Source organism: Garra rufa, chromosome 10 (genome assembly GCF_049309525.1).
Source record: "Garra rufa chromosome 10, GarRuf1.0, whole genome shotgun sequence".
NCBI classification, from domain to species: Eukaryota; Metazoa; Chordata; class Actinopteri; order Cypriniformes; family Cyprinidae; genus Garra; species Garra rufa.
Window position 1 is genome coordinate 42,937,155 of NC_133370.1, and position 17,364 is coordinate 42,954,518.

Here is a 17,364-nt window from a genome sequence, read left to right on the forward strand (position 1 = left end):
AATCATTCTAATATTCTGATTCACTCAAAAAACATTTATTATTATTGTTGAAATCAGCTGAAAATAATTTTGTTCAGTTTTTTGATGAATAGAAAGTTCAGAAGAACGACATTTATCTGAAATAGAAATCTTTTGTCTTTATCATCACTTTTGATCAATTTAAAGCATCTTTTCTAAATAAAAGTATTCATTTTCAGTATCATTACTCTAGTTGAGTACATTTTGTAAGGATTCTTTGATGAATAGAAAGATCCAAAGATCATTATTTATATTAAATAAAAAGCTTTTGTAACATTATACACTATACCTTTCAAAAGCTTGGTGTCAGTGTATATATATATATATTAGTGGTGGGCCGTTAACGTGCTGCGTTAACGTGAAACTCTTATCGCGCGATAAAAAAAATATCGCCGTTAATCTATTCTCAAATTTGGGTTGGGAGCTGGGTCTAAACTACGCAAGCTATGATGACTTTCACCTTGACAGTTTAACGCGGATGTATACCGAAGACTATAGTTGCGCGTTTAAGTCTCCTCCGCCAAAACACAGACGGGGTTGCGTTGTCCTCCATTCATAAAAACCGAATCTACTATAGCGAAATGCCACGTAAATTCGTCGTTTTTTGGATTCATAAATCAAATGTTGGTCAGTCACTTAATTCAAATCGCGATATGGACTAGTGTATGTGAAAACTGAAATGCAAAAAGACCGTTTTAATATGAATCCGATATGTTCCGTTTGCCTAGCTGTGTGTATGCATTGCGGAGACGAGCTTTTACTACACGCATATACTGAAACACACGTGACGCTCCCGGTAATTTTTGGCATTTTCATCTCACATGAACAGATAAACTCAATCTCCCAAACTGCTGTGAGTGTCACTTTTACCGTTTCATTTCAGAAAACTAGCATCATATCATACTGTATGACACAGAAACTTCACGGCAACCTGTCAAAATAAAAGTACGGTGTAACATGTAATGGGCTGGGTAGGTGTTGACGTTAAAAAAAAACACAATCTAATAGGGAGAAAAAATAATTTCATTGTTAGTTAGTTAGTAAACACAAGTACATCTAATTGAACATAATTTATTTTTATCAACAAATTATCATAGAACAGCTTTATGAGCTTTATGATCCATTCTCAAAGACTTTAAGTCATTATTTGGGTAGCACACATATTCTGAATGCCTTCAGCAGAATTCAAATTAGCCATTTTAATCTAGATTAATCTAGATTAATTCCAAGATTTAATCTAGATTAATCTAGATTAAAAAAATTAATCTATGCCCACCCCTAATATATATATATATATATATATATATTTTTTTGTTTTCCTTTTTTTTTTGAGAAAATAATTTTTCAAGATTTTTTGATAAATACAAAGTAAAAAAGAACAGCATTTATTTGAAACAGAAATCTATAATATTATTGTCTTTACTGTCACTTATGATCAATTTAATACATTCTTACTGAATAAATGTCGGCAAGTATTAATGACTAATAATTAATAAATAGTAATTATTTACAAATATTTTAATAAACAGTAGAATTACAAATAGCATGCAGCAGTAGATATTTCTAATAGTAATAAATGCTACATTATTGTCACAAGGCAAGCTGACTCCAAGCTTTTGAATGCTATAGTGTATAATGTTACAAAAGCTTTTTATTTCAGATAAATGCTGATCGTTGGATATTTATATTTATCAAAAAATTACTCAACTGGAGTAATGATGCTAAAAATTCAGCTTTGATTTTATAATATATAAATATTATAGAAATCAGTTAGTAAAAATATTTCATGATATTACTGCTTTTACTGTATTTTGGATCAAATAAATGCTGGCTTGGTAAGTAGAAGAGACATCTCTAAAAACATTACAAATCTGGCTGTTCAAAAACTTTTGACTGGTAGTGCATAAAAGCCACACAAACTTTGACTTTTGACTTTGTTGAATTGTGTGTTCAGAGGCTTTCTAGTAGAGTGTAATGTGGGTGGACTGGTCCGTCATACCTCTCTCCCCCAGGCTGGCCGCGGCCCACAGCTTCACCTCTGCTAATCAGAAGCTCTCATCATCACGGCAGTGTAGTTTCCAGGGAACTGGGTCAAACTGGCTTCGCTCCAACATTCAGCACTACTGAGTCTCCTTAGAAGCACTGCTGACTGGGCTGCAACTCAAAGCTACAGAAAAATCAATGCAGACCCATCTTTCACTCAAATTCCTAATGTCTGCCAAGCAGATTCATCATTTTTTACTTGCCTTTTCACCTTAAACACCTAGAATATTAACAATTTTTGAGTGCTTCATTTAAATTGATTGATTTTATTATTGATTTACATATTTCCTTCCAATGGTTACTTCAAAGTCATTCCAGCTCAGAATTTTTTTTCAAATAAAAATGTAAATACAGTGGTGTGAAAAAGTGTTGGCCCTCTTAATGATTTTTTATTTTTTTGCATGTTTGTCACACTTTCAGATGTTTCAGATCATCAAACAAATTTAAATATCAATCAAAGATAACACAAGTAGGATCTATCAGTCTGGAAAAGGTTATAAAGCCATTTCTAAAGCTTTGGGACGCCAGCGAACCACATTGAGAGCCATTATCCACAAATGACGAAAACATGGAACAGTGGTGAACCTTCCCAGGAGTGGCCGGCCGACCAAAATTACCACAAGAGCGCAGCGACGACTAATCAAAGAGGTCACAAAAGACCCTACAACAACATCTAAAGAACTGCAGGCCTCTCTTGCCTCAGTTAAGATCAGTGTTCATGACTCCACCATAAGAAAGAGACTGGGCAAAAATGGCCTGCATGGCAGAGTTCCAAGACGAAAACCGCTGCTGAGCAAAAAGAACATAAAGGCTCATCTCAGTTTTGCCAGAACACATCTTGATGATCCCCAAGACTTTTGGGAAAATACTCTGTGGACTGACGAGACAAAAGTTGAACTTTTTGGAAGGTGTGTGTCCCATTACATCTGGCGTAAAAGTAACACAGCATTTCAGAAAAAGAACATCATACCAACAGTAAAATATGGGGGTGGTAGTGTGATGGTCTGGGGCTGTTTTGCTGCTTCTGGACCTGGAAGACTTGCTGTGATAATTGGAACCATGAATTCTGCTCTCTACCAAAAAATCCAGAATGTCCGGCCATCTGTTTGTGACCTCAAGCTGAAGTGAACTTGGGTTCTGCAGCAGGACAATGACCCAAAACACAGAAGCAAATTCACCTCTGAATGGCTAAAGAAAAACTAAATGAAGACTTTGGAGTGGCCTAGTCAAAGTCCTGACCTGAATCCTATTGAGATGCTGTGGCATGACCTTGAAAAAAAAGGTGGTTCTTGCTCGAAAACCCTCCAATGTGGCTGAATTACAACAATTCTGCCAAGATGAGTGGGCCAAAATTCCTGCACAGCGCTGTAACAGACTCATTGCAAGTTATCGCAAAAGCTTGATTGCAGTTGTTGCTGCTAAGGGTGGCCCAACCAGTTATTAAGTTTAGGGGGCAAACACTTTTTCACACAGGGCCATGTGGGTTTGGATTTTGTTTTCCCTTCATAATGAAACTTCATTCAAAAACTGCATGTTGTGTTTACTTGTGTTATCTTTGATTAATATTTAAATTTGTTTGATGATATGAAACATTAAAGTGTGTCAAACATGCAAAAAAATCAGGAAGGGGGCCAACACTTTTTCACACCACTGTATCATCCAGCAAGGATGCACTAAATTGAAACAAAACAAAACAAAAAAGCCACAAAAAAAGAAAATCCTGAATAATACATGTATAGTGTATAACGGTCTCTACAAAAAAATTAGGCAGCGCAGCTGTTTTTAACACCAAATCAATATATTAGTTTGATTTCTGAAGGATCATGTGACACTGAAGACTGGAGTAATGATTCAGAAAATTCAGCTTTGCCTCACAGAAAATAACATACATTTTAAAATATTCATTATATGCTATATTCAGTTTCAGTATGGCAGTAGTCCATCCACTGCAACATTGCATTCAGATCTGACGTCATTCTGAAATGGAAAACTCACTGTAGTGTACATCAAACAGACAGTTCTCTATGGATTAACTCCATGCATGTTTTTTCCTCACTGAATATAAAATGAGTAAAATGGGTTTTTACATTTTTTACTCTGACATAAATAGTTGATTGCAAATTAAGTGTAACATCAGTTTAAGTAAGCAAAGGTTGAATGTGGGCTGCTCTGGCCCAGAAAAGGCAAATTCTGATCTGAAACAGGGTCAGGCCGTGAGGAATATATATCACTGTTTTTTTTTTGTACTGTATGGTAAAGTGCTGTAGGGATTTTGCTTCCTGACTAGAATAAATGAATCATCTAAATGGAGGGAGTTTTGGCACACTGATGATAATTGCCTGTTCCCACGCATTAATCTGAACTTAATCTAGGCTAATCTCAAGCCAGAGGCCTTTATACTGGAGCTGCGCACATCATTCACAAGCCTCATGTGCAGGCGTCAAATAGAGGACTACACTGTGAAATAAAATGCATTCACACCTTCATTTAAAGTACATTTCAGAAATCAAAATTCCAAATTAAATTTTGATTTAGTAACATTTAAAAATTCAATTCAGTTTAATTCGGTTTTGACCTGGTGAAAAGTAAGCTTATTAAGTCATCATAACGTAATGTTTTTCAAATAAGACCATATTGTATTGGATGAATAACTTCTTATTAATGAGTGAATGCACAAAAATGTAAAAACTTTGGATGTTATTACTATGTTACTACTACACTTTTTAATTTATTTTTTATTTTTAAAACATTACCTTATTTTGCATTGCAGTGGATTTGCAGTTGTTGATGTTTAAACATTTTGCAAAAAAAGAAAACAATTGTCCATAAGAAATTTTATGATAAATTTTATTTGCATATATTGTTGTATGAAATTTATCAGAATATACTGTGTGAGAATTACTTATACTTTTTCTAAAATGTGGACAATGTTCAAACTTCTGCTTACCTCTGAATGATGAACAACTTCCCATTGAGTATATCGAGGCCTCATTTGCAATGCTTGCCTTATTTATTTACCTATTTACCTATATTAATTACCTATTATTACACAACATTTTTTATGTATATGACCAAATTATCTGACTACAGAAGAAATTACTCAACCGTTCAATAGCACATTCACCGTAATCACCGTAATTTCATGTCTCCTTTCTTATCATGCTTCTCCTGTGTTCCACTTATCTCAACTCTGAAATCTGTTTCTCAGAGATCCAATTAAAATCTTGCCTTTGATCAGCAAGTCCTTCAATCTATCTTTACGTGATCTCTTAAGATCCCTCTATTACATTTGCTGCTCTGCTGATCTTATTTTGAATTCTCTGTGTGTTTCAATTGGGATTTAAATAGATAGTTGACTCCAAAACGAACAATTATTCACCCACATTTCATCCCAAATTTATACGACTCTCTTCCTTCTGTGAAACATTAGATTTTTTTTTTTTATCCATAGCGGACATCAATCATGTGCTTAGTATTCAGGGTTTCACAGGATCGCTCTTAGGTTCTCTTGCTCTTCTCACAAGGCGGGTAACTTTCTGAGCCTTTGTGCTTTGTTTCACCGCTTCCTCTCAGATGCTGTCTGTCTGTACCACATCTTCTTATGAAAACATCTTTACTCCTGTTAGAAGCCAAAAAATGTGGGAGGGATGATAATATCATCATACAGTACAAATGAAATTTAATATTTCAAAAAATAAAAAATAAATTACATGTACCTCTAACAAACAGCTGCTGATAGTTAACTTGGCTTCACTCACCCAGTTGTGTTGTTTACTGTGGTAATCTTTTGTATTTATAGTTTTGAATTAAATGAAAAGTTTGGGGTCAGTAGGATTTCTTTGTTGTTGTTTTTGAAAAATGGGAAATGTTTTTACATCTTATTAACTGTTTTTTATTTGAATATATTTTAAAATGAAATGTATTTCTGTGATGAATTCAGCATCATTACTCCAGTAATCAGTGTCACATGATCCTTTAGAAATCATTCTAATGCAATTCTATTGCAATACTCATACAATTGTAAAAGTAAAAAAAAAAGTCAAAAGTTTACATATACATTTCAGAATCTGCAAAATGTTAATTATTTCACCAAAATAAGAAGGATCATACAAAATGCATGTTATTTTTATTTAGTACTGACCTGATTAAGATATTTAACATACAGTAAAATACATTTACATATAGTCCATAAGAGAAAATAAAAGTTGAATTTATAAAAATGATCCTGTTCAAAAGTTTACATACACTTGAAAAAATTATAATTTTGACCCATGCACTATTGCCACAAATATACCCATGCTACTTAAGACTGGTTTTGTGGTCCAGAATTACAAATAACATAACATTTCACTTTCAAAACATTTAAAACAGTGCAAACTGGATGGTGAGTTCATCATTAAAATGAAAAAAGTCTTTTTTACACACTTTGAAAGAGCTACCACTATGCAGGAAATGTGGTTGATGGCTCAGACAGTCATTCAGTTCTAATTGGACATTTCTTGATCAAGTCTGTGTTTTCTCATCCTCAGATGCCAGGTCTTGCTCACCGGGGGAGTTCCAGTGTCGTAACCGTAAATGTTTAGCCCCAGTCTACGTGTGTGATGGCGATGACGACTGTGGAGACGGCAGCGATGAGGAGAAGTGCTCTCCACCCACCTGTGGGCCACACGAGTTTCGCTGTAACAGCTCAGAGTGTGTGCCACAGCCCTGGACCTGCGACGGCGATCCTGACTGCGCTGACGGCTCTGATGAGTGGGCGGGGCGGTGTGGGGGCGTGTCTGGACGTCCGGCTCCGCCCCCTACCCGGAGACTGCAGTGCGGTGCTGGAGAATTTCGTTGCAGCAGTGGAGAGTGTGTGAAACTTGCCTGGAGGTGCGACAGAGACCCTGACTGCAAGGACAAGTCAGATGAGGCTGACTGCCGTGAGTGTGCACTCTAACTTACTTCCTGTAGAAAGTCCTTGAATGTCGCTACTTTTTTTTATTAAAAACAGGCAAATAATGACTGAATTTAACTACTTAAGCTAATGTGAAAAATCTAGAGATATTCATTCATTTTACGCCACCACTCAAAAATGTAGTTTAAGAGATAGTTCACCCAAAAATGAAACTTCTGTCATTAATTACTCACCCTCATGATCGTTCATCTTCAGGACACAAATTAAGATATTTTTTTGGGATGAAATTGAAGCGCTTTCTGACCATGTATAAACAGCAACACAACTACCATGTTTAAGGAAATAAATTGTTGAATAAAGTTTTCTCTGTGCACAAAAAGTTTTATTGTGGCTTTATAAAAATAAGGTTGAACCACTGATGTCACATGGACTATTTTAACAATTTCCTTACTACCTTTCTGTGCCTTAAACATGTCAGTTGTGTTGCTGTCTATGCAAGGTCAGAAACCTCTTAGATTTCATCAAAAATATCTTCCTTTGTGTTCTGGAGACGAACGAAAGTTTTAAGAGTTTGGAATGACAAAGGTGAGAAATTAATGACAGAAATTTCATTTTTGGGTGAACTATCTCTTTAAGTAAACGTAAACATATTGGAGAAAACCTGATGTGTCAGTATATTGAATCTCTGCATTAGGTCTTAAAGTGACAGCAGCGCAATATTCCTGCTGCTGTCCATCATTTATGTCAATCAAACAACATAACACAAAGAAAAATCACTCACTGTTCGTGACTAAAGACATTTTTGTAGTTTTAGTGAAGATGTATTTAGGAAAGAACTGTATTTATTTTATACAGACTATGCAACATTATTTTTGTCACGTAATGATAAAGGGTCTGGGTCCAAATGCAGGAGAGTGTATTTAATAGACAATAAACAGATAAACAAACAAACAAACGGCCAACACGGCACACACGACTGGATCTGGGCAGGATTCACATAAAACTTGAAAACAGAGACAGGAAACAAACCATACGGAAGACAGCATACAGGAAAGAATGCAGAGTCACCAGGGTAGTGGAAGTGTGGAGATTATAAAGACAAATCATAAGTGTTATCAGCTGGGGAAGACAGGTGACAATCAAGGCAGGTGCAACAATCAGGGAAGTGTAGTGCAGGGAAGGGAAAACAGCGACATCGTGTGGCGAAGGGAAAGGCAGCAGCCCAGAGTCATGACAGTACCCCCTCCCTACGGAACGGCTTCCAGACGTTCCCAAAGTCTGGAGGGAGGAGGTACGGAGGAAGGCAACTCAGGGGGAGGGATGGCGGGCCAGGCCCGTGCAGCGCAGCCGCCTCCGTGTCAGGAACAGGACGCGCAGCCGCCTCAGCATCAGGAACAGGACGCGCAGCCGCCTCAGCCCCAGGAACAGGATGCGCAGCCGCCTCAGCGCCAGGAACAGGACGCGCAGCCGCCTCAGCGCCAGGAACAGGACGCGCAGCCGCCTCAGCGTCAGGAAAAGGACGCGCAGCCGCCTCAGCGCCAGGAACAGGACGCGCAGCCGCCTCAGCGCCAGGAACAGGACGCGCAGCCGCCTCAGCGCCAGGAACAGGACGCGCAGCCGCCTCAGCGTCAGGAACAGGACGCGCAGCCGCCTCAGCGTCAGGAACAGGACGCGCAGCCGCCTCAGCACCAGGAACAGGACGCGCAGCCGCCTCAGCGCCAGGAACAGGACGCGCAGCCGCCTCAGCGTCAGGAACAGGACGCGCAGCCGCCTCAGCGTCAGGAACAGGACGTGCAGCCGCCTCAGCGTCAGGAACAGGACGCGCAGCCGCCTCAGCGCCAGGAACAGGACGCGCAGCCGCCTCAGCGCCAGGAACAGGACGCGCAGCCGCCTCAGCGACAGGAACAGAGAGCGCGGTCACCGCCGCGTCCGGAGCAGAGAGCGCGGTCACCGCCGCGTCCGGAACGGAGATAGCGGTCGCCGCCGCGTCCGGAGCAGAGAGCGCGGTCACCGCCGCGTCCGGAACGGAGATAGCGGTCGCCGCCGCGTCAGGAACAGAGAGAGCGGTCACCGCCGCGTCCGGAACAGAGAGAGCGGTCACCGCCGCGTCAAGAACAGAGGGTGCGGTCACTGCCGCGTCAGGAACAGAGGGCGTGGTCACCTGCGCGTCAGGAACAGAGACAACGGACACGGCCGTCTCCCCGCGGAAGAGCCTCTCCGCCCCCACCGCAAAGCAGGGACGCATCCGTGCAGTCTTGGCCCTACGAGCGTCCATCTCAGCCAGGCAGGCGTAGATGAACTCGAAGCGAGTAGCCGACGCCGCCTCAAAGGACATTCCCGCCGTGTCGGGAACAGAGCGGGTGGTCGCCGCCCCCAAACGCGCGTCTGCCAATGCCAAACGGGGAAGCTTCGCCTCCCCGAAAAAAATCCTCCCCGCTGGACCCATCTTTGGAGTCTGCATTCTGTCACGTAATGATAAAGGGTCTGGGTCCAAATGCAGGAGAGTGTATTTAATAGACAATAAACAGATAAACAAACAAACAAACGGCCAACACGGCACACACGACTGGATCTGGGCAGGAGCAGGATTCACATAAAACTTGAAAACAGAGACAGGAAACAAACCATACGGAAGACAGCATACAGGAAACAATGCAGACTCACCAGGGTAGTGGAAGTGTGGAGATTATAAAGACAAATCATAAGTGTTATCAGCTGGGGAAGACAGGTGACAATCAAGGCAGGTGCAACAATCAGGGAAGTGTAGTGCAGGGAAGGGAAAACAGCGACATCGTGTGGCGAAGGGAAAGGCAGCAGCCCAGAGTCATGACAATTTTACATTGGTTACTTCATTTAAGTCTGAAAAACTTAAAGAGGACATCGGATGCCCATTTTTCACAAGTTGGTATGATCTTCATGAAACGTCTGTAACATACTTTGGTTAAAATTTCTCAATGGTCGTGTAAAACAATGCCCTTTTTACTTGTCAAAAACAGCTCTGTTCACAACGACCCATTTCAGTACATGTCTCTTTAAATGATAATGAGCTACTGCTCACTCCGCCCCTCTCTTCTGTAGAGTGTGACATAAGACACAATAATTGCTGCCTTGGACTCTGTATATATATATATATATATATATACTGTATATATGGCTCTGAGGTGGTCTTATTTAAATAGCTAGGTATCTACATAGAAACGGCAGCAAATTGAAACAGCTCACTGGATGACACAGTTTCAGTCTCAAACAGCCCATAACAAACAGACTGCATGTTTTCTTCTCAGATTTTCTGAGCTGGTAGACCTAACTACATGCAAAAAAAGTTAAAAAGCTAAAATTTAAATTTTACTGGAATCTCAAATGGTGGTGTTGCAACAGTCTTATTAGAATACAAGGTTACATGGGTCAAAAGCAGTAAAAACATAAAAGAAAGGAAAGGAGATGAAGTGAGGCCAAGTATGGTGACCCATACTGGGAATTTGTGCTCTGCATTTAACCCATCCAAGTGCACACACACACACCCCGTGAACACACACCCGGAGCAGTGGGCAGCCATTGCTGCGGCGCCCAGGGAGCAGTTGGGGGTACGGTGCCTTGCTCAAGGGACTCACCTCATTCGTGGTATTGAGGGTGGAGAGAGTGCTGTTTACTCACCTTCCCCACCGACAATCCCTGCCGGACCTGAGACTCGAACCCGCAACCTTTGGGTTACAAGTCCGACTCTCTAACCATTAGGCCACGGCTACCCCCATAAAAGTAAAAAGTAGCCTGACCGACTGCTTGTGTGGAGGATGTTGTATTTATGAGAAATTCTCTTTCATAACAGTAACATTTAAGAGGATGTGCAAGAATGTGGACTGATTTTATAACATGTTTGTGTTTATTTGTGTTTGTGCATCGGGCTCTTTAGACATTGCATGCTTCATCTTTCTTTCTTTAAAATTCATTTTACACCTATTGAACTTGGATGCTGCATTGATGCACACAAAACAAACACTTGCAGGGAATGTGCATGAAGCTGCTCGATATCACCACCACATTTATTGGAAATATCTGAGCAGGACTCTCAGCAGGAGTTCTCATTGTGAGGGCTACATGACCCCAACAACATTTCTGAAGGGCACATCGCTCTGACATGCTCTGATGGGAATTAAATTCCTTTAGATACTGTGAGGTTTTGCCAGAGATTGAAGGCAACGGTTCACGGCAGATAATTTTTTCTGACTGCCTGCCATTTATTATCTATTCCACCCACACAAAGACAATTCGTATTACTGAAGCCATTATTGCCACGTGACTCAAAGCATTTGGTGTGGAGACACACTTTAATTTAGTTTGACAGTGATGGCAGCACACACACCACTGTTGTGTAACGTCACAGAACAATGAAAGCATTTTCATGCACTTTTGCAGTAGCCAAGTGGTTGTGTATTCGTGTAGAGTACAGTGTTTCTGATCTTTCAGTGCACTTATTACATAGAAAGCCCTCCTGGAACATCCTGGGGTTAAATGGCTGCTCAAGGGCACAGTGGTGATGCTCATGAATGTAGAGACTACTCTGCACAACCCACACATAACACCATTTATCTTTGTGCCACATTGTAATGGAAAAAAATAAATAAAAGAGTTGACTTTGAATTAAGCTGCAGTGGAAGCATGTATCCTTCACTGCCTGATATGACATTTTGTGCAAAGAAAATGAAATTATTTAAATTGAAGGGATAGAAAATTCTGTCATTACTCAAGCCGTTCCAATCCTCATAAGACTTTCTTTCATCTTCGAAACACAAATAGGGATATTTTCTAATAGATTTCTGTCCCTCCAATGAAAGTTCATGCACTCAAAACTTTAATGCTTCAAAAAGTTCACACAGACTTAAAGTAAACTTAATACATATAAATCGAGCATGACCATATTATTGATTTAATTTATTTGTACATTGATCAATGTTTATATGTAAATAAAAGCCTAGATTAAATCTGGTCATCATATATGTGACCCTGGACCACAAAACCAGTCTTAAGTCGCTGGGGTATATTTGTAGCAATAACCAAAAATACATTGCATGGGTCAAAATTTTCGATTTTTCTTTTATGCCAAAAATCATTAGGAAATTAAGTAAAGATCATGTTCCATGAAGATTTTTTGTAAAATTCCTACTGTAAATATATCAAAATGTAATTTTTGATTTGTAATATGCATTGTTAAGAACCTAATTTGGACAACTTTAAAGGTGATTTTCTCAGTGTTTTGATTTTTTTGCACCCTCAGATTTCTGATTTTCAAATAGATGTATCTCGGTCAAATATTGTCCTATCCTAACAAACCATACATCAATAGAAAGCTTATTTATTGAGCTTTCATATGATGTATAAATCTCAGTTTTGTAAAATTTTACCTTATGACTGGTTTTGTGGTCCAGGGTCACATATAATGATCATGTCTTTTCAGACGATTTGGATTAAACTGCCTGATTCATGTGGATTACTTTTATATTGAGCAGAGGTGCACATAAGTGGTGTGCAGGTGTGCATGCATGACCGAGATAAAAAAATTGTGGATTTTGGAGCCTGAGTCTGCGCAGTAGTGATTCATTTGGAGCCAGAGTCCATGCAGTAGTGATTCATTTGGAGCCAAAGTCCACGCAGTAGTGATTCATTTGGATTCTGAGTCTGCGCAGTAGTGATTCATTTGGATCTTGAGTCTGCGCAGTAGTGATTCATTTGGATTCTGAGTCTGCGCAGTAGTGATTCATTTGGATCTTGAGTCTGCGCAGTAGTGATTCATTTGGATTCTGAGTCTGCGCAGTAGTGATTCATTTGGATCTTGAGTCTGCGCAGTAGTGATTCATTTGGATCTTGAGTCTGCGCAGTAGTGATTCATTTGGAGCCAGAGTCCACGCAGTAGTGATTCATTTGGATCTTGAGTCTGCGCAGTAGTGATTCATTTGGAGCCAGAGTCCACGCAGTAGTGATTAATTTGGATTCTGAGTCTGCACAGTAGTGATTCATTTGGATCTTGAGTCTGCGCAGTAGTGATTCATTTGGATCTTGAGTCTGCGCAGTAGTGATTCATTTGGAGCCAGAGTCCACGCAGTAGTGATTAATTTGGATTCTGAGTCTGCGCAGTAGTGATTCATTTGGATCTTGAGTCTGCGCAGTAATGATTCATTTGGATCTTGAGTCTGCGCAGTAGTGATTCATTTGGAGCCAGAGTCCACGCAGTAGTCTGAGATCCTGAGTCTGCACAATAGTGATTAATTTGGATTCTGAGTCTGCGCAGTAATAATTAATTTGGAGCCAGAGTTAGCGCAGCCTTCGCAGTAGTGATTCATTTGGATCTTGAGTCTGCGCAGTAGTGATTCATTTGGAGCCAGAGTCCACGCAGTAGTCTGAGATCCTGAGTCTGCACAATAGTGATTAATTTGGATTCTGAGTCTGCGCAGTAATAATTAATTTGGAGCCAGAGTTAGCGCAGCCTTCGCAGTAGTGATTCATTTGCAGCCTGAGTCTGTACAGTAGTGATTCATTTGGATCTTGAGTCTGCACAATAGTGATTAATTTGGATTCTGAGTCTGCGCAGTAGTGATTCATTTGGATCTTGAGTCTGTACAATAGTGATTAATTTGAATTCTGAGTCTGCGCAGTAGTAATTAATTTGGATCTTGAGTCTGTACAATAGTGATTAATTTGGATCCTGAGTCTGCGCAGTAGTGATTCATTTGCAGCCTGAGTCTGTACAGTAGTGATTCATTTGGATCTTGAGTCTGCACAATAGTGATTAATTTGGATTCTGAGTCTGCGCAGTAGTGATTCATTTGGATCTTGAGTCTGCACAATAGTGATTAATTTGAATTCTGAGTCTGCGCAGTAGTAATTAATTTGGATCTTGAGTCTGTACAATAGTGATTAATTTGGATCCTGAGTCTGCGCAGTAGTGATTCATTTGGAGCCAGAGTTTGTGCAGCCTTCGCAGTAGTGATTCATTTGGAGCCTGAGCCTGCGCAGTAGTGATTCATTTGGCCACATATCTGAGGCCATTTTAAAATAGTTGATATATATAAAATTGTCCAAAAATTGACCTTACCGTCCTGCCCTAGTTACAATATCACACAAAGAGGTTTGTTTCGATTTTGCAATTTTATTTGCATCAGCAATGACTTTGATGCGCATCAGAAATCAGATTTGTCAAAACGCTGTCACATCCTTTTAAAATCTCTAGGCCATGTCCTCCTCTAAAAGCCTGGGAAATTCAGATTTCACATCACCGCTGTCGTATTCATTCCCCAGGCACCTCTGACAGAATAGAGCTGCCACAAGGTGTTTGTTATCTAACGTAGCAGTCTAAGAAGAGCGGCTTTGGTAAACAACAAGATCCGACCTCAAGATCCCGAGAGTCATGGGAGAAAGACAGGTGCTCAGGAGAGGGCCTGATTTTAATTACGATGCATTCTCCTACTTGACTTCTGTGGTCTAGATAAGCTCACAGGGTGCTTGTTTTGAACCTGCTGCCTCTTTCTTCATTCCCAGCGTCAGGTAACACATCCAGGTCAATTACGATGTCGCTTTTCCCAGGCCGGAGGGAAAACGGGCGAGTAGAGTGGCACGTGCGTTACTAGGCAACCCTTGGGCGTGTGTCCTTGAGCTTCTTAAAACCCTTGAAATAGAGGCAGGATACATCCACCACAGACTGATGTATAATCACATTAATCCCTCGTTCTTATGCAGAGTTTCAGGGGGTTTACTTTGAACTTTATAATGGCCAATATCGTTTGTTTTCTCAGATGTGTTTGCGTAATTAAGCCGCAGTTATTCAAAAGCAGCTCTCCAGAAACACCCACTAAAGAGGAGCACTTTAGTGTTAGATAACATTTGTGTGTTTGTGGATTTTCTGGGACTTTGAAAGTGCCTTTAAAGTGTCACGGTCAGATTTGTTTTTGATCTTACTGCAAACATAATCGAATGCTCATATACTGTTGTGGTCAAAAGTTTACATACGCTTAGCAGAATCTGCGAAATCCTAATTATTTTAACAAAAAAGAGGCATCGTACAAAATGCATGCTAGTTTTTAAATTTGTTCTGTCCTGAATCTGATATTTTACATAAAAGATGTTTACATAGTCCACAAGACATAACAGCTGAATGTATAAAAATTACCCTGATCAAAAGTTTTCATACGCTTGATTCTTAATAGTGTGTGCCATTACCTAGATGATACATGACTTTTTTGTTTTGTAATGTTGTTCATGAGTCTTTTGTTTGCCCTGAACAGTTAAACTGCCCACTGTTCTTCAGAAAAACTATCCAGGTCCAGCAAATGCTTTGGTTATCTATCTTTTCACACAGAGGACAACTCATATGCTGTTTTTACTATTACAACTATTACTAAACGTTCAAAAGGTCACTGATGCTCCAAATAGAAACATGATGCATCAAGGGAGTAAACAACTTTTGAATAGGATAGAGAAGTGTCATTTTTTTCTTGTTTTGTTTAAATAGCATGTTTTTTCATTTAGTACTGCTTTTCAAAAACTATATAAGATACTTACATGTTTCCCAGAAGACAAAATAAAGTACAATTTACCCTGATCTTCAATACATTATTAACTTAACAATACATTGTTATTAACTAACACTAAAACTATTAAGCTTGTTTTTGTGAAATAAAATAAAATAAATATTATATAAATATTACATTCAATTTAAACTTAAAATCTTAAAAAAAAAAAAAATCAATAAAAATAAATGAAAGCTATATATATATATATATATATATATATATATATATACACACACACACACACACACACACACATATGCACATATAAGTATACATAACATATATATACACATACATAACAAACAAAAATATTTCAGAAGTCTGTCAAAAAAAAAGAAAAATAACAAACTGAGACAACTAAATAAATTCTTTATTCACACATAATAACAATAAAAGTTAATGTATTGTATGGCCTCCTTTGGCCGTCATAAAAGCTTGCATTCTTGCTGCCACTGTTTTAATGTATTTTTCCACAGTCTCTGTTGTTATTGACTGTAATTGTGCATCTGAATAAATAATGAAATGCTTTTCTATTTTTTTCTGCCTTTCTTGTAAAACAGTACATTTGAAAATTCATGGATAATACCAGTAATTATGTTTTAGCAATAGAAACATTACTGTGACTAAAGAGCTTACACATACTGGTGGATTAACTATTACAGAAACATAAAAAAATGATTTTTGGTAATTACCAATACTGTTAGATTAGGGCAGCTATGACATACAGTCAAGCCCAAAATTATTCATACCCTTGGCAAATTACTTTTATTCAACCAGCAAGGTTTTTTTTTTTTTTTTTTTTTTACCGGAAATGACACAGTCTTCTCCCAAAAGATAATAAGACAATGTACAAGAGGCATCATTGTGGAAAAAAATATATATATTTCTCAGCTTTTATTTACATTTAAACAAAATTATTTATACCCTTTGCAAACTGTCACAGTCTATGGGAAAATCCAAAGTTCTATACCATTCCAAATAGTGTAAAGCATCCTAATTACCCTGATTTACTGGGAACAGCTGTTTTAATCAACTCAATAGGTGAAAAACAGAAGCTCTCTGCTGTTGGTTTGTGGACAGTCATGGCTAAGACAAAGGAGCTCACTGAGGACCTGCGGATGCGTATTGTGGCTGCTCACAAGTCAGGAAAGGGCTATAGATGTTTTTCCTGAACACGGAAGTGAGTCCGACTCTTAACTGAAAGAATGCTTTACATTTCCGGTCTGCATTGTTTCTAGTCAAATTAGGGTATATTCCGAGCTAATAAACTAATGTTAAACCTATTAAAATGTTTTTAAAAAGCACATGGCTCCATAGCGCCATCACTTGGCAATGTCGCAATGACCGTCATTTGTCAGTGCCTCACTTTAATGAGTGTGTAGATGACACGAAGAAGTGACACCTGTGCTGAGAGGTAAAATAGAATCCAAGGATCACCACCAAGGCCATCCTGATGAATCTGGGCTCTGCTGGTGGCAACATCTCAAGGCAGACAGTCCAACGGACACTGCACACCGCTGGGTTCCACGGACGCAGACCAAGGAGGACACCACTTCTCCAGATAAGGCACACAAAAGCCCGCTTGGCCTTGCAAATGCTCATCTGGGCAAAGAAGAAGACTTCTGGTCTTCTGTTTTATGGTCAGATGAAGCAAAAATTGAATTGTTTGGCCACAATGATGTAGCCTTCATTTGGTGTAAAAAAGGAGAAGCCTTCAACCCTAAGAACACCATCCCCACTGTCAAACATGGTGATGGGAACCTAATGTTTTGGGGCTGTTTTTCAGCTGGTGGAGCAGGGAACCTAATCACAGTAAACGGCACCATGAAAAAGGAGCAACACATT

At 39.3% G+C, this 17,364-nt stretch overlaps 1 protein-coding gene across 1 annotated transcript in view; it reads left to right on the forward strand.

The window, feature by feature from the left end:
- Positions 1 to 17,364, forward strand: part of LOC141344591 (low-density lipoprotein receptor-like) — a 170,382-nt gene that overhangs the window by 95,204 nt on the left and 57,814 nt on the right. Inside the window, exon 7 of the mRNA XM_073849466.1 lies at positions 6,598 to 6,983. Coding sequence (XP_073705567.1) covers positions 6,598 to 6,983 — 386 coding nt within the window. The remainder of the gene's footprint in view (positions 1 to 6,597; positions 6,984 to 17,364) is intronic.